At 46.8% G+C, this 22332-nt stretch overlaps 5 protein-coding genes across 8 annotated transcripts in view; 3 read left to right on the top strand and 2 right to left on the bottom strand.

Moving 5' to 3' along the window:
* Positions 1-12959, top strand: part of LOC111080009 (zinc finger protein ush) — a 79234-nt gene extending 66275 nt beyond the window's left edge. For 3 of the 4 annotated variants that reach the window (XM_022375371.2, XM_041594809.1, XM_022375373.2), the window contains exons 3-8: positions 8490-9532; positions 9593-10029; positions 10097-10354; positions 10422-11844; positions 11934-12070; positions 12146-12958. In XM_022375371.2, the coding sequence (XP_022231063.2) occupies positions 8490-9532; positions 9593-10029; positions 10097-10354; positions 10422-11844; positions 11934-12070; positions 12146-12623 (3776 nt within the window). In that variant the 3' untranslated portion in view covers positions 12624-12958. Of the gene's footprint in view, positions 1-8489; positions 9533-9592; positions 10030-10096; positions 10355-10421; positions 11845-11933; positions 12071-12145 lie in introns of all 4 variants that reach the window. The other variant, XM_022375369.2, reaches the window with a different exon arrangement.
* Positions 12960-14555: 1596 nt separating this feature from the next.
* Positions 14556-15602, bottom strand: LOC111080010 (SUMO-conjugating enzyme UBC9-B). Its single transcript, XM_022375375.2, has 2 exons — positions 15457-15602; positions 14556-15379 (listed from the first exon to the last, which is right to left on the bottom strand). The coding sequence occupies exon 2, from the start codon at positions 15285-15287 to the stop codon at positions 14808-14810; it is 480 nt and encodes a 159-aa protein (XP_022231067.1). The 5' UTR covers positions 15288-15379; positions 15457-15602; the 3' UTR covers positions 14556-14807.
* Positions 15603-16492: 890 nt separating this feature from the next.
* Positions 16493-18216, top strand: LOC111080012 (gastrula zinc finger protein XlCGF52.1-like). Its single transcript, XM_022375376.2, has 2 exons — positions 16493-16550; positions 16622-18216. Coding segments are annotated over exons 1-2 (1254 nt in total). The 5' UTR covers positions 16493-16548; the 3' UTR covers positions 17874-18216.
* Positions 18217-19172: 956 nt separating this feature from the next.
* On the top strand, positions 19173-20579 carry LOC111080018 (oocyte zinc finger protein XlCOF6.1-like). Its single transcript, XM_041594802.1, has one exon. It carries the CDS (start codon positions 19225-19227, stop codon positions 20305-20307), a length of 1083 nt encoding a protein of 360 aa, XP_041450736.1. The 5' UTR covers positions 19173-19224; the 3' UTR covers positions 20308-20579.
* LOC111080017 (minor histocompatibility antigen H13) lies at positions 20558-22323 on the bottom strand. The gene is made up of 3 exons (XM_022375385.2): positions 22044-22323; positions 21127-21977; positions 20558-21061 (listed from the first exon to the last, which is right to left on the bottom strand). Exons 1-3 carry the CDS (start codon positions 22248-22250, stop codon positions 20950-20952), a joined length of 1170 nt encoding a protein of 389 aa, XP_022231077.2. The 5' UTR covers positions 22251-22323; the 3' UTR covers positions 20558-20949.
* Between the last annotated feature and the right edge of the window lie 9 nt (positions 22324-22332).

The raw sequence follows: 22332 nt of genomic DNA, 5'->3' as shown, positions 1-22332 counted from the left end.
AGCCTGCAACAGTTGTCCCCTCCTCTCTCTCTCTCTCTCCCTCTGCGCCACATGCTCTTTCCCCTAGCCATGTGATGCTGCTGCTGCTGGTGCTGCTGCTGTGTTGCACTGCTGTTGCTGTTTGCTGCTGCTGTTGCTGCTGCATTGATTACAGATTAGCAACATTCAAACTTGCACTTGGGTCAATTTAAATTTGTGCAACAGTTGCCGCTGCGGCACGGCAGCCAGAGCCACGCTGGCAGATTGTGGGAGCACAGCACAGGCAGCGTGGAGCTGCAAAATACTCAAACCCAAAGCTATAGCCGCGACTGAAGATCGCAATTGATCTGCTGGCAGCCAAAAAAAAAAAAAACTCCAGACTGCGCTGGCATGCAAAAGTGTTGGTGGTTTGCCTTTGGGAATGCTCTTTGGGGTGGAGAGAATATGCGGACTATCAGCAGAAGTTTGTCAATGCAAAGAAGCAGGCAATTGGGCGATGATTTGGATACTTCAATGGCATCAGGGCTGCCAGAGAGAAGGAAGCCTAAAAAAAAAGGGAAGGATGAGCTGAGAAAATGAGGCGCATTTTCAGGAACAAAACAGTAGAGGAAGAATCATTACATTTATTTATTTTGGGTCATATTAAATTTGTGGTATTATTAGGAATACATCATTAGAGTTTTTTAAAAAAATTTGTTGTTAAATTTCCAAAATAAAAACCAACCAAAAATTAACCAAAATTTACTTGTATATTTGTAGGATTTAATTATTTAAAATTAAATATATAAATAAAAAAATAAACCAGAGATTTTCTATTTTATATATTTAATTATTTAATTATTAAATTATTAATTATTATTATTATTAATTATTTAATTTAATTATTTAAACTTAAATATATAAAATAGAAAAATAAACCAGAGATTTTCTATTTTATATATTTAATTTTTTAGTAAACCGATTTTCTATTTTATATATTTAATTTGAATTAATTAATTCCCACAAATGCACAAGTAAATATTGTGCTTAAAGTGTATTCCCTGATTCGGTTACTCCCTTGCTCTCCTGTTGTGCTGCTGACGACAACTGTTGCTGCTGCTGCTGCTGATCAAGCGATCACAGAGAGCCCCAAACGACCGCAACAATCGACGCTGAGCGTGCTCACACGAAATTTTCAAGTACTGCGACAATTTCCCTACTACCAAGCCCCCCTACCCCTAGCCCCTCTCTTATTTCTTATCAGCATGCCATGCAACAGCAGCAGCAGCAGCAGCAGCAGAGGCAGCAGCAACAACAGCAGCAGCTGGAACACATCTCAACAGTTGCATCAATTGCTCAACATTGAACTCTGCTGCAGAAGAGTGGGGCAGCCAGACGATCAGCCTGCACCACCCTCTGGCCTGCCTCTGCTGCCCTCCTGCTGGCTGCTGACTGCTGACTGCTGCCTGCTGTTGCCCCTTGTCCCTTGTATCATTTGCACGTTTTTTAATTAAGACATCAAAAAGAGACTTTGACTTCGACGGCGATTTCGAGGAATTGCTGCCTGCCTGCCCTCTGTCTTTGTCTCTGTCTCCGTCTCAGTCTCAGTCTCCGTCTGCTCTGTGGATGTTTTGTGGGCTGTGTTGTGGTTTTTTCTATAGATCGAAGATACAGTACCAGTGCCGCATAGGCTGTGGTCTATATACATACGTACATACGTATAGGAGGCACTGTTCTCTGCGGCCTGCTATCTATCTGCTGCACCACATTGACATCTCAGCAACTCTGTTGAACCCCAAGTGAACTAAATTAGTTTTTGGCCATAAAATCGAACTTCTGTTGAGGCTTTCGATGGGGCAAAGGAGGGGTGGGTGGGTGTACCGAGCATGACTGAGCCTTGAAGAGAAGGGCAGAAGCAAGAAGGGTTCTCAGACAGAACAGAGCCTCAAGTCGACATTAGAACACTCGCCACTAGGTTTCCATGCAGGAAATATATACTAAAGAAGAAGAGGAACCAGATCTAGAAAAATAAAAAAAATAAAAGAAAAACTAGAAGGAAACCAGGAGAAGAAATTACAGTGGAACTTACAGAAAAGGATACATGAAAGAAAGAGGGGAGAGAAGAAACAGGAAGCTTACATCTGGGAATAGAATCTATTTGGGATTCTCCTGGAGTCAACAGTCGAAGATCCTCTAAAGGAAGAAACTTTATATGAATCACATTTAGAGAAAGAAATCATACAGAAATAAAAATAAGAAAATTTGCAGATAAAAATAACTTAAAAAAAGTACATTTCGATCCTGAAAAGAGAACTAATGTAGAAAATTACACTGTGCGACAAATGAGAAACTTTTGAATGTACTTTGCATGAGACAAAATTTAGGTAGATCACTTCCTCATATTTAGAATTTGCAATATACTCGTAAAAAAACCCCAAAATCTCTTTTTAAAATTCAAAAACCGCAATTCGATGACTGTTTGCACTCTCATAATTTTTACTCAGAACCTGCAGCGTGGATATGCCCAAAAATTAATACGTTGACAAGAAAATTATAGTACCTTTCACAGGATTTTTGATTCGTGGTAGTAGAATGGATATATCTGAAGAAATAGCGACTCAAAGTTGAAGTTTTCTATCTTTTTTAATGTTTTTTTTCAACTTTGGCATTTTTGTATTTGTATGAAATGGTTTTATTTTTATACATAACATTTTTAGTGCCATTTAATCTTAAAAAAAAAAGCTACTTATAAATAAAAGAATGCCAACGGTACGATTCTTTTTAGTAATTGTGCCCCATTTTATAATGCACCAAGTAATGCTGGTTTACTTGACATGTAACTCCAATTTTGCTACAGGTAAAATTCTATAGGATGATACAGCAGCATACCTTTCAGTAGAGAAACAAGAAGGGGAAATTCATCTAATGGCAGAATTACACACAATATTAAACCAGCAGCTTGAGCAAGAAATAGCAGATTAAAGTATCTTTGGAGTGGAAGAGTAGAAGGAAGGGAAGTGGAAGTGAAGTGGAAGTGGAAGGTCCAAATCATATGAAAGAAAAGAAGAGCCAGCATTTGGCAAGTAAATCACGAATAGCATTTCGGAAGGGGAGCCCCCCCCGCCCGAAGATATGAGAATGTTGATTATTTGCACGGCCCTCGAGACCTGCGAACAGATCTGCTCAGAGTCAGAATCAGAGCCCAGAGCCTCCTGGTCATCCTTTCTGCTCCCCCTCTTATGCTCCTCCCCATGATCCTCCTCCTGTTTCTTTCTTGGCCGAAAGTGTGAAGTGAAATGAAATTTGCGAACTTTGCGCTCTTTGCATTTGGTGGATTCCGCTTGTTTCAGTCGCGAGGGGCCTTTTCCTTGATTAATAACAATTGATAAGCGCCGCAGACAGACAGACAGACGAGACCCATGGCCCCAGCCCCATAGCCCCATACCCAAGGCTCTGGCTCTGAGACTCTGAGACACTGAGAGATGGCGTTGATTGCCCGTGCCAGGTCTTCGCCATTCTCCCTCCCAGCCTCCCAGTCTGCCAGTCTGCCCGTCTCCTCCCGGTAAACCCACGAAAGGTGGCAAAATTTTCGCGCGAAAATGAAGATTTCTCTTATCAGAGTAGAGACTCCCAGCTGCAGTCTGCAGTCTGAATCTCTCTCTCTCTCCATCTTTCTCCCCCTCCGTTTCTCTGGCAGTCTCTCTATCTCTCTTTTGGGGCTGCTTGCTCACGTTTTTCAATTTCTGCTGCTTCTCTCTCTGGCCCCGAAAAAAAAGAATCCCCGATCTTCGATTGGCCTTGCAAAAATTTGTTTAATTATACTGAAAGAAGTGGGGAAAAGAATCTTTCGCCAGAGCATGGGAACTTCAGGGGGGATGTTCTCTAAAGAGGGGGGGTATAGGAAATTGGGGAAGGAATAAAATCGGACGTAGACTTATTGTGTGCTTAAACTGCTTCGAATTGTAGGATTCTCATTTAAGGAGCGTTTACATTAAAATGCATCTGGCGGAGGGTTTAATATTTAAATATATTTAAAATATTTAATATATTTAAAAACGTTTATTAGTGGCAGGCAATGTGCAAAATACTGAAAGGCTTTCCCCTATTTCAATCGCAATAGAAGGTTATATATTTCACATTATTTAATTTCTGTGGAGTCCAACAATCATTTGAAAAAATTAATAATATTAAAATAATATTCTTTAAGCATTAATTTTTTAATTTCTTATTTTCTGTTCATTTCTGTTGCCCCATTTAAATAGCGACTGTTTTCCCATAATTGCTCCACTTTCCAGCTCTAATTTCTCCCATTAAAGTGCTAGAAATGCCTCCCTGAAAATGCCTTCCAGAAACCCAACAGAAACCCAGAAATTATTCCCCCTTGCCATAACGCAGACGCCCCCGCAGCGGCACAGCCAGAGTGCACCTTCTGCTGGCAGCTAACTTGGCTAACTTTTGCCTGGCCAGACGCCCTGGCGACGTTGCTCTTGGTCTTAGACCCAGCCTAGACACCCGAGCCGAGTGTGTGTTTTCCCCAAGGTTGCCACCAAGCGGCGCATCTCTGCGGAGATCTGGCATCGAGTCCGAAATGAGCTTCGCCTTTGGGTGCTACGCGGGGTTCAGTCGTTGGGTTTTCTGACCCCAAACGATTAGCAGCGACGGCGGTCCGATGGCTGAGAACCCAGCGACAAATGAAACAAAAGGGTCCCGGGATCCATGCAGCATGCAGCATGCACCATGCACCTGCACCCACCCCCCCCCTGCCCTCTGTGTTGCCCCCTGTGCCTGCTGCCCGTTGCCAGTTGAAGCTGTTTCTGGCCAAGATCGGGGCACACCAAATTGTTCGATTGTTTATGGCTGGCAACAACGCCCACCGCAGCCGCCGAGTGGCAGTGTGGCGGAGTGGCAGAGTGGAGCGTCCAAAAGTGAGAAACCGGCAACAATCATCTGCCGGCTGATAAAGTGCCACAGAGATCCCCCTGCCCCTACTGCACCACTCTCTGCGCAGTCTTCCTCTGTGTGTTTGTGTCGCTTATCGGCGAGGATCGATCGCAGTTGCAACCACAAAGAGGACAGAGAGGGAGAGAGGCAGAGAGAGAGAGAGGGAGCAGAGTGGAGCACTGGCCAAGTCGCAGAGTCGCAGTGTGGAGAAACGGCGGCGAAGCTGATTTAACAAATTGATAAACAATTGTTGGCGTTGGCCACACTGTAAGTCTCTCTCCCTTCCTCTCTCTCTCCCTTCCTCTCTCTCTCTCTCTATGTGTGTGTGAGGGGCAAGTGGCAGAGGGGGGGGTGGGGCAGTTGGTGTGGGGCGGCGTAACGTTACGAAATGGCTAAACAAACGATCGCCCTGCCGATCAGAGACCGCGAGAGCCGTAAGCCGTAAGCCGTAAGCCGCGAGGCCTCAGTTTCACAGTTCCTTTGAATATGTTTCCAGATTCGAAATCGAATTCTGGTCGTAGCCTTGGCATTCCGCCACGCACTAGCAGAGGGATGTGGGGGTTGGACACGACAGGGGGGATATAGACAATATACAAATTAAAGTTAAAGCTAGCTCCTTCGATTGTGGCTGATTCCGTTGTGTGGGATTTAAATGGGAATTTCTCTTAGGATAGCAGATGGAGCAAAGAGATTTGAATATGTGTTTGTATGTATATCTTGGTAGATAATATTCAGAAAGTAAGGAAATTTCCAATGTACTGTATATTCCTGTATGTTCAATATTCCTTAGTACTCATGCGATTCCAAATGAGGTAAATTATATGTACAAATTATTGCAAATGAAAAATTATTGGATTGAACAAAGAAAGAGCGTCAACTAGTGATAAAAGCGGCAATCCATAAATGATTCCTTTCGAAAAGATTTCAACGGCGTGAAAGGTTATTTATTAATTTAATTATTTAATTAATTAATTAATTTATTAATCATTATACCGTACTCAAAAAGAGTTAAGGACTAAGGGTTAGGGGTATTCGATTTGTGGTAAAAGTCGAGAGAGAATGACACGTTTCCGACCCCATAGGGTACATATATTCCTGATCAGCATCAATAGCCGCGTCTATGTCTGTCTGTCAGTATTATAGCCAGTATAAAGAAATTAATTTTCTGTTGCTTCCCCCACCTCCTCCAGCTCGAGACCACGCCACTCATTCTCTTTCTCGCTCGCACACACTCTGCCCTATGCAGTGCGCGACTTTTCGCAGAGAAGATGTAGAATCTAGATTTCAGATGTAGAATAAACATGTTAGATGTAGATGACAGATGTAGTAAAAAATTTTAAAGTTCTACATAAATCATGAGCTCACAAATTTATATACTGACTGAGTACGCGTATAAAAGTAGAGTCGCGTCCACAGAAGCGACTCACACATTCCTTCTCGTTTTTGACTATGAATATTACGGTAGTAAGCTCTGCCTGCTTCTGCTATTTGAATGTCTATGTGTGCGTGCACACGTATTTATATTTAATTTACTCTCTCATTATCCTCGTTCAACTGCCCGTGCCCGTGTGTTGTATAACTTTTTGTCAGTAGCTTTTACAAATTTAACACTATTTTTTTGTTGGTAAAACACTTGAAGTCTAGTGTTGAATTTCTTTTCCGATATACTTTTATTTCTCATTTACTTAGGAACTGTGAGGAACTATAACTAAAAGGTTCCTCAAGTGACCACAAATGTACCTACCATCATTTTCCCTTTCAATCCCACAAATATATATTTTATTTTGGGGCATGCCCAGAACTTGTTGAATTCAGCCACAATGCAATGCAATGCAATGCAACGATGATGAGCTGCAAAGCGAAGTACTCGTAAGCGCTGGGGCATAAAGGTAACTGGGGGACTGAGGCCTGGGTGATGGCACTCTCGAGAGACAATCGTTGGAGCAAATCTGCTGCACTGTTGCTGCAACTTGGGCCTAATCCTCAGCAGCAGCAGCAGCAGCAGCAGCAGAGGCGCACAGGCGGCAGCTGTCGCTAGGGGGCAGAGCTTCAGCTGGGAAGTTGGATCTGGAGGAGCAGCAGAAGAGTTCAGAGGCAGCGTCAGAGTCAGGAGAAGTCGAAGGTAGAGGCCCAAACCAAACCAAAACCAAAACCGAAACCAAACCATTGTTAGCGTCTTCTCCCGTTTGTTGCGCTCTATCGGCGCTCGGCCATCTCTCTCCTTCAGTGGGGCTTTGCGAGCTGCTGCTGCTGCTGCGCTGCGGACAAAACACTTTACGTGTGCGGCTTATCGCAACCCAATCGAAGGCAATAAATATCTTACAAATAAGCAGAATGCCTCGGAATGCCTTGCACAAGGGTCTCCCTTGTGCCCCTGCCACTGCCCCGCTGCCCCTGACTCTGTGTGTCCCTCTCTCTGCGCTTCCTCTCCCTGGGAGTTGATTCTTCTAAACCGATTGCTCACGTGCAGAATTGTGTGAATTCGTGAAGAATCGACGGCGGCAATTAGGGCGGCCCGTCAATACAACATTTCGGCAAACTGTTTTTTTGTTTTTGTTTTTTGTTTTGTTTTTTTGCTTTGCGGTCAGTTGCAAGTGCGTCAGTGGCATGGCATTCAAAAGACTCTGGCGACGAACTTGTGCCTCGGTCTGGGACTCTCTTCTTCTGTGGCTTTGCTCTCTCTCTCTCTCTCTCTCTTTCTCTTTCGCTGAGAGATGGGCTGACATTTCAATAGCCAGCAATTGACAGGTCAACGCGCAGCTTTTGCTGCTGCTGCTGCTCCCTCGCGGGGATTGTGGCAGAGAGCGAGAGAGCAGTGGGGCCCGCACGAGCAGCAACAGCAAGAGTCCAAAAGATGTCGAATTTCTGGCGAAGCGATGCAAACTCGTCCTTATCCAGAGCCTTCATCTATGGCCCAGGCTCAGGCTGACTGGCCTGGCCATTCCATGTGTGTGCCACAGCCACATCCACATCCACATCCATGTCGCATGTCCCATGTCCCTGTCCATGTTGCAAGTTGCATTCTGTTGCAGTTGTGGCACACAGATGCCCACAATCTCGGCCAGCATCGACCAATGGGTCGTTATAATATTTCTGCTGCCGCCGCTGCCGCTGCTGCGACTTGCGGCAGAAACAAATCAGATGTCAGTGGATGTTCGGCGGATCCTGAGGCCCTAATCATCAGCGGCAAAGGCCACCATGTGGCAGTCAGGCAGTCAGGCAACGGCTGTTGCAGCCGCTTTTCCGCCACAGCCGCGTTTTCCGCGTATACGAAGAGATGGCCAGCGTGGATAAACGTAGACCAGAGGCCGAAGATCCACTGCACAGACGCTTGTCTGCCAGAGATGGAAGTTAGGGGCAGTGGCAGGAACAGGAGCAGGGGCTGCTGCTGCTGTGTGCTGTGGGGGGTGGGGGTTCGTTCCTCTTGTCGCATTGTTTTCACAGCTCTTGCAGCTCCGACTCCGCGACACTGACAATTTGTTTGATAATAATTGCCTAAGCCTGCCGCCTCCTCCATTGGAGGCTTCCCGGAATGCCACTTAACCCGCTCTAATGAATCCCTCTCTCCCCTTCTGTTTCGCCCCCTGCAGATTCCAAAGATTTAACCGCTCAGGAACTGGGCGAAGAAAAGCAGCAGCAACAGCAGCAGCAGCAGCAGCAGCAGGAGGACGATCCAATGGATCTGCAGGACAACAACAACAACAGCGATGCAGATGGCGATGCCGATGCCGATGCCGATGCAGATGCAGAGGATAGGGACAGCATCCAGCCAGAAGAGACTCAGGATTTGGGGGAAACAGAAATGGAGCACAGCCAGTTGGAGGAGGAACGGCAGCAGGCAGAGGCAGCGCCCATCAGTAGTCCCAGTACACCGCCACGCAGTCCTACGCCCAGCGGCATTCTGGTGCCAAAGCTGGAGCAGCCAGCGACACCCCCATCAGCGTCAGAGTCGCCATCGCCGAGTCCCTCGCCAACGCCCACGCCCACGCCCACACCGAGGCTACCCAAACTGCGCCTCAATGCGCTGCTCGCCTCGGATCCCGCCCTGAAGCCCGACGCCAAGGAGCTGCATCTGTCGGACAAGCGTCTGCTGGCACCGCCGCCCCACATCAAGCCCGAGCCGCAGTCGCAGCCCGATATCGTGGAGCCGCTGCTGAAGCCGGCGCGTTTCATGTGCCTGCCCTGCGGCATAGCCTTCAGCTCGCCCTCGACGCTGGAGGCGCATCAGGCCTACTACTGCTCGCATCGCATCAAGGACACGGAGGACGGAGCGGACGGAGCCAATGCAGACAAGTCGGCCAGCGGCGACAAGTGCGCCACGGGAGGAGTCTCTGGCGGCGGCGGCGGCGCAGGAACTGGCAGCAGTGGCTCGGAGCCGCCGGCAAAGGTGGCGCGCATCGGCAAGCAGTACGCGTGCGCCCAGTGCTCGTACAGTGCCGACAAGAAGGTGTCCCTCAACAGGCACATGCGCATGCACCAGACCTCGCCGGCGCCCAGTCTGAGCAGCCTGGGCTCCCTCGGCAGTCTGCCCATCGGGCTCACGGCCAATGGAGTACAGCCCGGCACGGCAGGCGGAAGCGGAGGCGGAGGCGGCAGCAGCAGCAGCGCAACCCTCGAGGAGGCTTCTAGTCAAGTGAGTTGTGCGAAGTGGAAGCCACACGAGACATTTTCCACTAATCCTACCCCCCAGCAGCAAACGGACCGCTACTGCAGCGACTGTGATATCCGATTCAACAACATCAAGACCTACCGCGCCCACAAGCAGCACTACTGCAGCTCCCGTCGCTCCGACGGCCGTGTCACACCCAAGGGCGGTGCAGCAGCAGCAGCAGCCGAGGGAGCAGCCGCCGCCGCCGCCGCTCGAGAATCAGGGGGAGGAGCGGCTTCGGCAGGCAGCGCTGCGGCGTCCGCGGCGGCGCCTGGCAAGCTCAGTCCACAGACGCGCAACAAGACACCCACCCCGGCCATGGTGGCAGCGGCGGCAGCAGCAGCGGCGGCGGCGGCAGCAGCAGCGGCCGCTGCCTCGTTGCAGGCACCCACGCCACAGCCATTCCTGGCGCTACCCACGCATCCCATCATCATTGTGCCCTGCAGCCTGATCCGAGCGGCGAGCATCATTCCAGGACCACTGTAAGCGACATCTCAGCGTCGCCCGCGTTTCCCCTTTCTCACCTTTCCACTTCTCTCCCTTGTTTAGGCCCTCACCCGCGTCGGGTATCGTGAATCTGGAGTCCACCTGCTTCACCGTGGACAATGGCGCCATCAAGCCGCTGGCCACTGCGCTCATCAGCAATGCGCTCGCCGGCAATATGAATCACTTTGTCAATTCGCTGCACCTGCCCGCCCTGGAGCCGCCGGCGGCAGATCGGCCGACAGCCGAGCGCACTGGCGCTGCCGAGGAGTCCAAGAGCAGCAGTCCGCCAGAGCCCAAGAGGAAGGAGGCAGGCGGCAGTCGGTGAGTAGACAGTTGAATGGCCATGTTATCCACCCGCTAACCGAAGATCTTCCCCTCTGTCCTACAGTGAATCGGCGCCCCTCGATCTTTCGTTTCGGCGCTCGCCCATCTCCATCTTGCAGCAGCGCCAGCGGCACATTCGTTCCGCTGCTGCCGCCGCTGCCGCTGCGCTGCTGGATGTGGAGGAGGTGCTGCTGGGGGCGGGCAAGGAGAATGTGGAGTCTGGCTGCGGCGGCAGAGCGGGCGGCAGTGTGACGCCCGAGCAGATTGTCTGTGCGCCCTCCCTGCCGAGCAGTCCCTCGATGAGTCCCTCGCCCAAGCGACGGGCGAGTCCCCGGAGCTCGGGTGCGGGCAGTGCCTCCTCCATGTCGCCGCCCGGCATGAATCCAGCCCATCTGCTGGACATACGCTCGATGCTGCCGGCGGACTTTGGCCTGTCGGAGTCGCTGCTGGCGAAGACCAATCCGGAGCTGGCGCTCAAGCTGGCGGCAGCCGCTGCGGCAGCCGTGGCGGCAGGAGGCAGTGCCTCCTCCTCCGCCGTGGCGGCTGGCTCCAATGCGGGCAGCCAGCAGCAACAGCAACAGCAGCAGCCGCAGATCTACGTGAAGCAGGGCGTCTCCAAGTGCAAGGAGTGCAACATCGTCTTCTGCAAGTACGAGAACTATCTGGCCCACAAGCAGCACTACTGCTCGGCCCGCAACCTGGAGCCCAGCGGCAACGAGGGCAACGACTCCAAGTGCGCCGTCTCGCCGTCGAATGCCACAGCCGGCAATGGTGGCGGTGGCGGTGGTGGCGGCGGTGGTGTCGCCTCCGCCGTGGAGACTACGCCCGTGGCCTATCAGCAGCTCATTTGCGCCGCCTGCGGCATCAAGTACACCTCGCTGGACAATCTGCGCGCCCACCAGAACTACTACTGTCCCAAGGGTGGCGCCCAGGCCGCCACTGCGCTCGCCGAGGCCACCAAGGAGGCCACCAAGTGCGGCAAGTGCAAGACCCTGCACGAGCACGGACACCCCTGTCCGGCGCCACCCGCTGCTGCCACGCCACTGACGGCGCCCTCCAGCCTCCAGTCGTCGTCGTCGTCAGCGGGGGGGGGTGCCTCCTCGGGCATGAACAGCGTGAACAAGTGTCCGGTGTGTGGCGTGGTGAGTCCCACGGCCGCACTGGCCCGCAAGCACATGGAGATGCACGGCACGGTGAAGGCCTTCCGCTGCAGCATCTGCCAGTACAAGGGGAACACGCTGCGCGGCATGCGCACCCACATCCGCACGCACTTCGACAAGAAGACGAGCGACGTCAACGAGGAGCACTACATGACCTGCATCTTCGAGGAGGATAACTCGGGGCATGCCGCTGTGTCGCAGGAGCTGCCACCCACAGTGGCAGCAGCGGCGGCCACAGTGCCGCAGCAGGAGCCACCGATGGAGCATCCGGCGCAGCTGTTCAACTGCGATTACTGCAATTATGCCTCCACCTACAAGGGCAATGTGGTGGGTACTTGCACACTCCTCCTCCTCCTCCTCCTCCTCCTCCTCAGTGCTGAAGGCAGCCACTAATCCACTGGGATTTTCTCTTGCAGCTGCGTCACATGAAACTGCTGCATCCGCATGTGGCCATCAATTCGCCCTCGATATCCCCCGAGTCGCGTGAACAGGAGCCGCTGCTGCCCAGCTCCACGCCGAATGCGCACGAAGCGTCCAATGGCGAGGCACTCGGGTAAGTCTTTGGAGGATTGCATCTCTCGCTTTAATGGTGCTTCATGTTCCTCTCTTCTCCTCTCCCTTGTTGCAGCTTCCACATCAAATCAGAGCCCGGACTGGACAATCCACCGACGCTGGCGCTCGTGCACGAGAACAACAACTCGCCCATTGGCACGCCATTGCCGCACATCAAGGCCGAGCCAATGGAGATGGGCATGGAGGCCATGTCGCCCACACCGCTGGCCCTGGCCCTGCCCCTGCCACCGCCACCGCCCGTTGCCTCGCCCCTGGCGGCCGCTGCAGCCGAGGCCATGAAGAAGTACTGCTCCGTGTGCGACATATCCTTCAACTATGTGAAGACCTTCCTGGCCCACAAGCAGTTCTACTGCAAGAGCAAGCCCGCGCGGCCCGAGCTCAACGACAGTCCCAGTCCCGGAGTGGGCGTGGGCGTGGGTGTGGGTGTGGGCTTGGGCGTTGGCATGGGCATGGGTGGGCAGCCGCTGCAGTCGCCCAGCGAACTGATGCTGATGCAGAAGAACAAGGAGAACCTGCAGGAGGCGGCCATTTGAGAGAGCCAGCAGCGGCAGATGTGGGAGGCGCAGCGCAAGCAGCTCGAATGGTATTACAAGTGCTTCTGAGCAGAGAATCCAAATCGAATAAACTCTAAACTGTATAATCCATAAACATAATCCGTAAATCCATAAATCCGTAAATCCGCGTAACTTGTAAACCGTAGCCTCAACGACGACGACAGTATTCCTGGAGAATCTCCCTGTCGCTGCAACACTCCTCCACTCCTGCGATGCCACGTCAGGACTGACTCCTACGATCTACCGATATATAGAAAATAGTTATACATATAATACATAAACATAAATATACACAACATATATACATACATACAGATATATATATATATATAAATGAATATATAGATACATAAACATACGCATAACCCCCACACCCATACCCACAACCCCATTAAGTGGGGAAATCATGACATATAATGCATGCCAAAGCTTACCACTTAGAGAAGAAACTACATACATATACATACATATATATACATATATATATATATATATATAATTGAGTGCAAGAAACTACAAGTTTTCGGTAGACGGAATTCAGAGGCGAACCTAGAGAACCGCTGATGGTGCGAAGAATAAGAAGTTGAAGAAGAATAATCCTATATAGATCCAATATTCGATTGTATGTACTATAAATGCTTCTTCGCATTCCCCCCCCTGTAGAAGCGAGCAATTCAAACTGTGTAATTTAACTGAATACATTATTTATTAAGTGTGTGCGACAATAAAAGTAATTAATTTATTCAAAACAACAACAAAAACATTTATCTTGAAACTTGGAAATCGGTTTGAGAGTTTTCGGTACGTTGAGTTGGAAATTAAGTACAGATACGATAACGTTCTGCCATTATTTAATGATTTTCGTAATATATAATTGATAAAAACTCCATCCATTTACAGATAACAGAAATCGAAACTCCAAAAAATGGAGGAGATTACGCAAAAAAATTAATTACAACAACGACCTGGAATTTGGTGGCTCTAAATTCCGAGATTTTAGCGAGTTCTACAAAATGCATTGCATACTTTTAGGTGGCAAGAGCTTTCTTGCAATTTCTGTGCTCCTGGTAAAATCTCTCGTTTTCGCCCATTTGAAGTCGATTTTCGTTTTGCGGTTTTTCTTTGGTTATGTTTAGAATATTTATGGGCGGATCATGGCGTGGCATGTTGTTGCGTGTTTGGAACAATCGTGTCAACCATATGGCACCATATGTATGTAATTCTAACCACATTTCTTTTTCACGGTTTTGCAAAAAATCATGATTTCATCAAAAGCATCAGCCAAAATTTGAGCTCAGTTTTGTAATTGGAATTTCAAATGCCGATCGACAGTCTAAAACCTCACGATCCTGGAAAAATGGGTCCTTGGCTGATAGAAGCCCGATTTCAGAAGATTTAGCGTCCCGAATTTTCGCAAAGCACTAAAATTCTAGTTTCAATAGGTACATACACATGTACATACATATGTTGGTACACACAAACATACATATGCACATACATTGATGAACAAACTTTGGACATGTCGGTTCATGTCTGAATTTGGCTTTCTGCAATTTGCTTCAGTGCAAATGCCAAAATTCGATGACCACCAGCAGCCAGGATTATGTGCATACATATGTTTGTATGTCGGTTGCTCAATATCGATCGAATATGGAAAGCCCGATCAAAGTCACCAAAAAGCCACGTTATCCATTGTAATACTCGATCTAAAAGCCAGTGGAGAACTCACATGCATACATATGTACATATATATGTATACGTGTATGCATGCACTCGCGCATTCATACATACATATATATCGCTGCCACGTAGCAACTACGAAATGAATCATCCAGACATGTACAGACATGTTGCCTATAAACCTATTGAAGTGTGTACAGAAACAACAAAAACAGAGCATATGGGCCAATGTACTTGTGTGTATGCACTGAAGCAATTTTAATAAAATTATAATTTCAGTGCAAATCCGATATTACATCGTGGTTCACATACATACATAAGTAATTGTTTATTTAGATAGACTTAGTAGAAGTAAAAAGATATTAGAGCATTCTCGAAAATGCTGCCATTCTAGATGTTTTTGTTTTTGTTGGTGTGTGTGTGTTGGTTTGTTTGTTTGTTGGTGATCGGTTTTTAATGTCTATGTGTGGGTTGAAGAGGGGATTACTCGGTAGCGGCCATGGCACGGGCCTGTGCACGCACACGTTTCTCATACTCCAGGCGGTTCTGGCAGTAAATAGTGTAAGCCTCGGCCTGGGCCGGATCCTTGATGTTCGGCTCATTGAGCAGATCCTGGATGCCCAGAAGAATTTGCTTAATGGTGATGGCCGGGCGCCAGTCCTTCTCCTCATCCAGCAGCGAGAGGCAGACAGTGCCCGACGGATACACGTTAGGATGGAAGAGAGGTGGCTCAAATTTGCATTTCGGCGGAGAGGTTGGATAGTCATCCTTGAAAATCATGCGAAGCTTGTAGAGGCCCCCCTCCCAGGGGGTGGACTTCTTTCCGGGAATGGCGCACTCCCAAATCATTAGGTTGAGGGTGCCATCGGGATTCTTGGCGGGGCGAGCAACAAATCCGTATGGATGGTCCTTACGCCAGGCCTTGCGCTCCTCGCCCAATCGTGTTATAGCAATGCCAGACATCTTGTATTCAGCCTAGTCTGTGCTGCAATTGTTGTTGGAAAATGTCTTTTCCTCCTCTTCTTTATCACTATGCTGTACACGCTGCTACGCGTCTGCCAAAAAAAGTCAACGAAAAAGGGTTTAAAATGTTTTCCCACGCGGCCCCTAACTTATTTATTTTGATGCTTACCAAGTCGCCTCTTTGTTCGTCAACCGACGATGCTCAGATTGCAAAATTCTATGCCTTTTTTCCGGCAAAAAAAAAATCTTTTAGTTTTGCAAATTCTAGCGCAATTTTTTCTCGGACGCGAGCCAGACAGTGTGACCGCGGATTTTGTCGATCAATATACCGCCTTAACGTAAATATACTGACGGACACGACAAGATGCGTTTATATTCCTCGATTTTTATATTCAGTTTAATACTACTAGATGGTTGGCCCTCTCAGCCCTAAACAAATAATTTTATCCGATAGATAAATCAATTTTCTACAAGACTACCAAGTTTTTAGAAGTCTTTTTTTTGGATTATTTACATATTAAGGTTCAAACAAAAACAACATAAAACGAATGTGACGTCGTTTTTGTGGCGTTGCCAGATACGTGCAATTCGTAGTTGCTGCGGGCTGGCATACCATGATATTCTGTGATATGAAATTCGTCAATTTTGATATTCAGTACTATATTACTAGATAGTTGGCCTTCTCAGCCCTAAAAAAATGATTTTATCCAATTCCTCAATCAATTTTGTACAAGATTTGCTAGGTTTCAAAACTGCTTTTAATTGCATTGTTTTTATAATAAGGTTCAAACTAAAAACGGCCAAAGCGTAAAACGTAGGTGTGAACTCCGGTCACATTTAAGTCTATAAAAAAACATACCATACATGCTGGCGTTGCCAGACTCGTGCAATTCGTAGATGCTGCGGGCTGCCACACCATGATATTTTGTGCAAAGTGACTAGTTTTTGCATTTATTACAGAATGTAAAAATTGAAAATTTTTATTAAATAAATTAGGCATTTTCTAAATGATTAATCAAGTACTCCTTATCAACCCCTTGTTTATAAAATATGGTTTAATTCAAAAAGTTTTTTACATGGTTACTACACCATAACCACAAATCTACATCGGTGTATGAGCACAACGAGGTGAGTGGATAAACAACAGAAGTGACAAGGTGTGTAACATAGAGAGGGGGACACATTTTGTTCATTCATTTTCGCAGAACAAAAACAAAACAAAACAAATCATTGGACTCCGACAATTTCTCGATTCGTTTGCATGTGTGTTTGATATTCCAATTAATTATATTTGCATTGCGGAATCCCGTTTAATAAGATTCATTTGCTTGCAGGACAATGGAGAACATATGCAGAGTTTGCATGGGAACGGAGCATTCTGGAGCATTCACAAACATTTTTGATGAGACACAAAAAGGAGCCAGCATCTCCGTTTCTGACATGATATCGGAGTGTACGGGGTACGTGGTTAGGCGTGGTGATTCACTACCAGAAAACATATGTCCGTCCTGCCTGGAGGATGCAGTGAGCGCCTTCAATCTCAAGAAAACCTGCGTGCAGAGCCATGAACTGTATTTCCCGCTGAGGGAGGAGGGTAGAGGAGAAAAAATCTCTGATAATGTGAAAGGCGATGCGCACATCCGTGAGCATACCGGCGAGCTACCCTTCCAATGTTCCTACTGCTCAAAATCATTTAGGTTGCAGGAATTTCTAACGAATCACACCCGCATGCACACTGTTGAGCGACCGCGACCCTTCAAGTGCACCGATTGCCCAAAGTCCTTCGCAACAACATACTGTCTTAAAATCCACACCCGTACGCACACGGGTGAACGACCCTTCCAGTGCACCGACTGCCCAAAGTCATTCACAACAATATGCAGTCTTAAGATTCATACCCGTACGCACACGGGTGAAAAACCCTTCAAATGCCTCGATTGCCTAAAGACATTTCGCTTGCAACAAACTCTCCAGATTCACATTCGTTCGCACTCGGGTGAACGACCCTTTAAATGCTCTTACTGCACAAAATCCTTTTCAGATAAATACTATCTCAAGGAGCATATCCATACGCACACTGGAGAGCGACCATTTAAGTGTGCGCTGTGCCCCAAGTCCTATCTTAAGAGCTCCAATCTTTACTCGCACGCCCTTTCGCACAGAGCTGATGAACCATATAGATGTTCTCACTGCTCGAAGTCATTTAAAGAGCAAGAGTCCCTCGATATGCACATCCCCCTTCATACGAAGGAGCGACCATATAAGTGTTCTGACTGCCCCAAGACATTTATTCAAAAATTCCATCTCATCGAACACATACGTACTCACACTGGGGAGCGAAGGTTCACGTGTTCTCACTGCGACAAGTCTTTTACTCGGTCCGGAACTCTCCGAAATCACATCCGCATGCACACGGGTGAACGGCCCTACCACTGCTCTCAATGCAGCACGACATATAATCAATTAGCCCATCTCAAAAACCACATATTACGTGCTCACACAGGCAATAGCGAACCATCATTTAGTGTTTCCACTACGAAGCCTGATGCAACGGCATCACAAAAGAACATAATGATTAGTAACTGATACGTTAGTCAAATAAATTTCGATTAAATGTAAGAATAAACAAAACTTGAATGTTGGTCAGCACATATTCCTACATATGCGCATTTTTCGTTTTTCCTATTTTAATATAAATATGTTATGTTAATGTGGAAAAAACTTTAGTTGTCAATGTTGTTGCATTGTTCATTATCACTGAATTAAGACGTGATGGCATGGAAACACCCTAGCGATTCAAGGGCGAATGGATTGATATTCGTCCTTTATCATTCTATTGCCACTTTATGCTACATTAACATTTTTATACTAAAATACGAAAAATGCACATATAAATATTTTTAATTTACTTAAAAATTAAATGAAACATTTGTAGGCATAATTTAAAGCTATTTAATTTTTAAAGTTGTTGAACAATTCTAAGTTTGTATATTTTTATTTTCAGAAGATGAAATAAAATTATTTCATAACTATATTATATTATTTACTATTTTATTTATATATAAAGTACATAGAGATTTCGAAAAGGTGTTAGTAAAATTAAATTAGTTCAAAGCACTAACCATACAGTATAGTTCAAATCACTTGTTTTATATAATCTGAAAAACATAAATTTATTGACAAAGTTGAGTTCGTACGTTCGTCAGTTGTCGCTTTGGAGTTTAGCGGCAGGGTATTGTGGCTATGTGGGCTTGGATTCTGATTTGGAGCATTCAGAGTATTTACTTCTCGGTGTGCCAGAGAAGCCTGCTTTTTAAAACGCGTAATTTTCGTTTGAATTGTTCAATTTGTAAACAATAAAAATATACGCATTGCTTTTAGCTAATTGCATTCTAGTTTTTACATTTTCCCCTTTATTTTACATTTTTGTCAGCGATCAATTATAATTTTTCGTTTCATATCAGTCAGCTTTTGTCAATGAGCAATAAAAACATTTTCTTGTTTTTTTTTAAATTTTTATTACATTTTTACATTTATGTACTCTGCTTCAAGACACACTTGTACATGCTTGCTGTCCGTCGGCTCGTGTCACGTCATGAGCCGAACGCGGTCAATCCCAGAGCCGAACGCGATCGGCCTAGAGCCGAAGACCTGGGAACGTACGCTGAAAACTCAGCTGCGCCACTTTCGTTGTATGAACGTTTTATCAACGCATATTGCAGAAATATTGTTACAAGCGACAACTCTACATTCGGTTAGATGGGTTTTGCGCTTAACAGCACATTGTGTGTTTGCATTTTCTCAACATAAAAACAAACCACGCCAAGGAATAATTTATAATTTTAACCCAGAGAAACTACAACATTTTGATGCTTGTGGGTTTGATTTCGCAAATTTCACATGTGTAGGATTCATTACTTCATTTGCTTGCAGGACAATGGAGAAAATATGCAGAGTTTGCATGGGAACGAAGCATTCTGGAGCATTCACAAACATATTTGATGAGACACAAAAGGGGGCCAGCATCTCCATTGCTGACATGATATCGGAGTGTACGGGGTACGTGGTTAGGCGTGGGGATTCGCTATCTGAAAAAATATGTCCGAATTGCCTGGAGGATGCAGTGAGCGCCTTCAAACTGAAGAAAACCTGCGAGCGGAGCCATAAGCTATTTTTCACGCTGATGGAGGAGGGTAGAGACGCAGACGAGGATCGGAAACAGTCGGATAGTCGGAACCAATTTGAAACTGATGAAGCGAAACAGGACGATTGTAAACGTCGCTTCCAATGCTCCTTCTGTACAGAATCATTTGCAAGAAAATCGCAGCTATGTGGACACACCCGTATTCACGCGGGGGAGCGACCGTACAAGTGTCGTCACTGCCCGAAGTCATTTAAGCATAAATCGAATTTACAACTACACATCCGTAGTGAGACGGCAGATCGACCGTTTAAGTGTTCCCATTGCTGCAGGTCGTTTAAACAATCCGCCTATCTGCGAATGCACATAATACGCATCCACACGAGTGAAACACCCAACCACCAATGCCCCCAATGCACAAGAGCCTTCCCAGAAGAATCCAATCTTAAAAGACACATGCGTATGCACACAGAGGAACGACCGCACAAATGCTCGGAATGCTCAAAGTCGTTTATACATAAATACAAACTAGAAAGACACGTCAGTACGCACTCAAAGGATCGACCCTACAAGTGCTCTCACTGCTCCAAGTCATATAAGCAAAATAAACATCTCATCGCTCACATACACCATATTCACCCTGCAGAAGAAGAGGCCGCATCAAAGGAAGAGCAAAAGAAAGCGAACGAATCTGTGGAGCGACCCTACCTGTGCACGCACTGCTCAAAGTTATTTAAGCAACATAAACATCTCATCAGTCACATTTGTATTCGCAATGCAACAGGAAAGATCAAACCAATTGAAGGCCGAAGGGTAGCGGAATCATTTGAATCTGGGGTGCGAACGTTTCAGAATGCTTTTATGAATTATTTATGTTAATGAAGGTTATTCTATATTAAAATTATAATAACTGAAAACAGAACTAAAAACGTTTCCGGAAGAGTATAATATACCCTAACACCCTGCTGAAAGAGCATCCGACCGTCAACTTCGATAGTGTGGAAGCGCTTTTTCTTTTTCTCCCAGTGTGGGCAGCTCCTTGTAAGAGATGAGAATTTCCGTGTTAGTAAGGGGTGGCCGCTTAACTACGATCAGTAGAAGATATAGCAAAATAGCACGACAAGATGCATTCATTGGGTCACAAAAATTTGAATATATATTTCAAGTGTTTTTCATTCTTATTTCTTCGTGTTCCTTTACAAAAGGTACATAAATAAATAAATTCTAGATTAACGTTTGTTGATTCTGGTAAAAAAGTTTGAAAAAGTAAGTTAATTCTCTATATTTCGTAAACCTAATCGAACTTAATAAGGTGGTTGTGCCTTGCGAAGGAACATTACTAAATCAATATAGCAAAATCGTCTTTTATAGAAATGTCGCAGGAAGTACGGATCGGATCGGATCGGATAGAGAAGTGGTAGCTATAACAAATTATTACATGGCTTGCCAAATTGAAGAAGACATATGTTGATGGAACGGTATGGTTGTCTGCGTGCTGCTTGCTGCTTGCTCTTGGTGGCTTTACTTTGCCTTTTTGGAATCCTTCTTTTTGCTGCTGCTGCCGCTACTGCTGCCCTCCTCCTTATCTTTCTTCTCCTTCGTTTCGGTCTTTTCCTCGGGATGATCTTCATAGCTGCACAAACGATATTCACCATTAGTGAGAACATATAATAGTTTTTTTTACTGTAATTAACTTACGCAAAAAGCACCTTCAGCTCTCCTCGGATAAGAGCCACCAGTAGGGGTGTGCCCATGCAGGCGGGAACCAGATAGAGCAACGCCGGCTGGGCGTGCTTGAAGACATGCATCACAAAGATCGTGGCCATGAGACCCAGGAAATAGGCCGCCAGTGTTGAGTAGAAATAAATGCGCGTCTTCCTCTTCTTGCTGTCGTCGAACCGCAGGAGCAGGGCAATGAAGATGCCCGGAATGACAATGTCGCCCAGACCCAGCATGGCAAAGTTGGAAGCATTTAGACCATTGTCGATTAGATCCTGGGGGAAGACTAGCTTGATGGGGGCCTCGAAGCTTTTGGCCACCGTCACCATGACATTGGTGCCAAACACCCAGAAGATGTCATAGAAGAAGAGGCCGCTCAGCAGGATGACGCCGGTCACAAAGTTGTTTAAATGGAGCATCTCCACGCCGTTGATCGCGAAGGCCAGGCCGAACAGATTGTTGGCTATCCAGTGCTTTTTCAGCAGATACCACACGCCAATGACCGATGAGATCACCAGGCACACAATATCGTGGGTGGAAAACTTATAGTTAATGAGATCCTCCTTCTGCTTGCCCTCGCCCCTCGTGAACAGTATGTGGAAGGGCACCTTTGGGACGGCGGCGGGCATCAGCGAGTTCATCACTGGACTGAGAAGGTGCGCCAGTGCAATCACGCCCAGCACAAAAAAGTAGCCGGTGAGCAAGAAGTTGATGTGCACCTTTTGGAATATCTTGAAGAATAGATACAGGCCGAAGAGGGCGGCCGAAGCAATCAGTGGAAAGTACATGGCGTCTTTCTTTGTCATCGTGTCGGCTTTCTCCCCCGTAGACTGCGGCGAATCGATGGAAACCAAACCAGTGAGAACAATGTTAAATCAGGGCAACAGATGACCTACCTTTTTCAGCTTGTGCAGTTTCACGGAACGTATCGAACCAAAAATAATGGGCAACATGGCCATAATCACCAAGCTGCCGTATGCCACCGCAATTCCTTCAGGGCTGGACGGTTTCCTCTCATTGGGCGCCGTTTCATTTTTCACGTTCACATTCTCAAATATTCCCTTGATAGTCTCCTTGACAGTGTCAATCACTTCGTCCGCCATGGTATCTATATTTTATTTATTCGACGGGGTTGAAATTGACACGCAGCCAGGCCAGTGTACACGTCAATATTAGGGATGACAA

This window comes from Drosophila obscura, unplaced genomic scaffold (genome assembly GCF_018151105.1).
Source record: "Drosophila obscura isolate BZ-5 IFL unplaced genomic scaffold, ASM1815110v1 contig_37, whole genome shotgun sequence".
NCBI lineage: Eukaryota > Metazoa > Arthropoda > Insecta > Diptera > Drosophilidae > Drosophila > Drosophila obscura.
The sequence above is the reverse complement of the archived record's forward strand: the minus strand, read 5'-3'. Positions and strand labels throughout refer to the sequence as shown.

Coding starts and splice junctions, on each gene's coding strand:
- LOC111080017 (XM_022375385.2), bottom strand. CDS start 22,250: ATGGCGGACGAAGTGATTGACACTGTCAAGGAGACTATCAAGGGAATA. Junction 21,978..22,043: donor AACTGCACAAGCTGAAAAAG/GTAGGTCATCTG, acceptor GATTCGCCGCAG/TCTACGGGGGAGAAAGCCGA. Junction 21,062..21,126: donor GAGCTGAAGGTGCTTTTTGC/GTAAGTTAATTA, acceptor TCGTTTGTGCAG/CTATGAAGATCATCCCGAGG.
- LOC111080018 (XM_041594802.1), top strand. CDS start 19,225: ATGGAGAAAATATGCAGAGTTTGCATGGGAACGAAGCATTCTGGAGCA.
- LOC111080010 (XM_022375375.2), bottom strand. CDS start 15,287: ATGTCTGGCATTGCTATAACACGATTGGGCGAGGAGCGCAAGGCCTGG.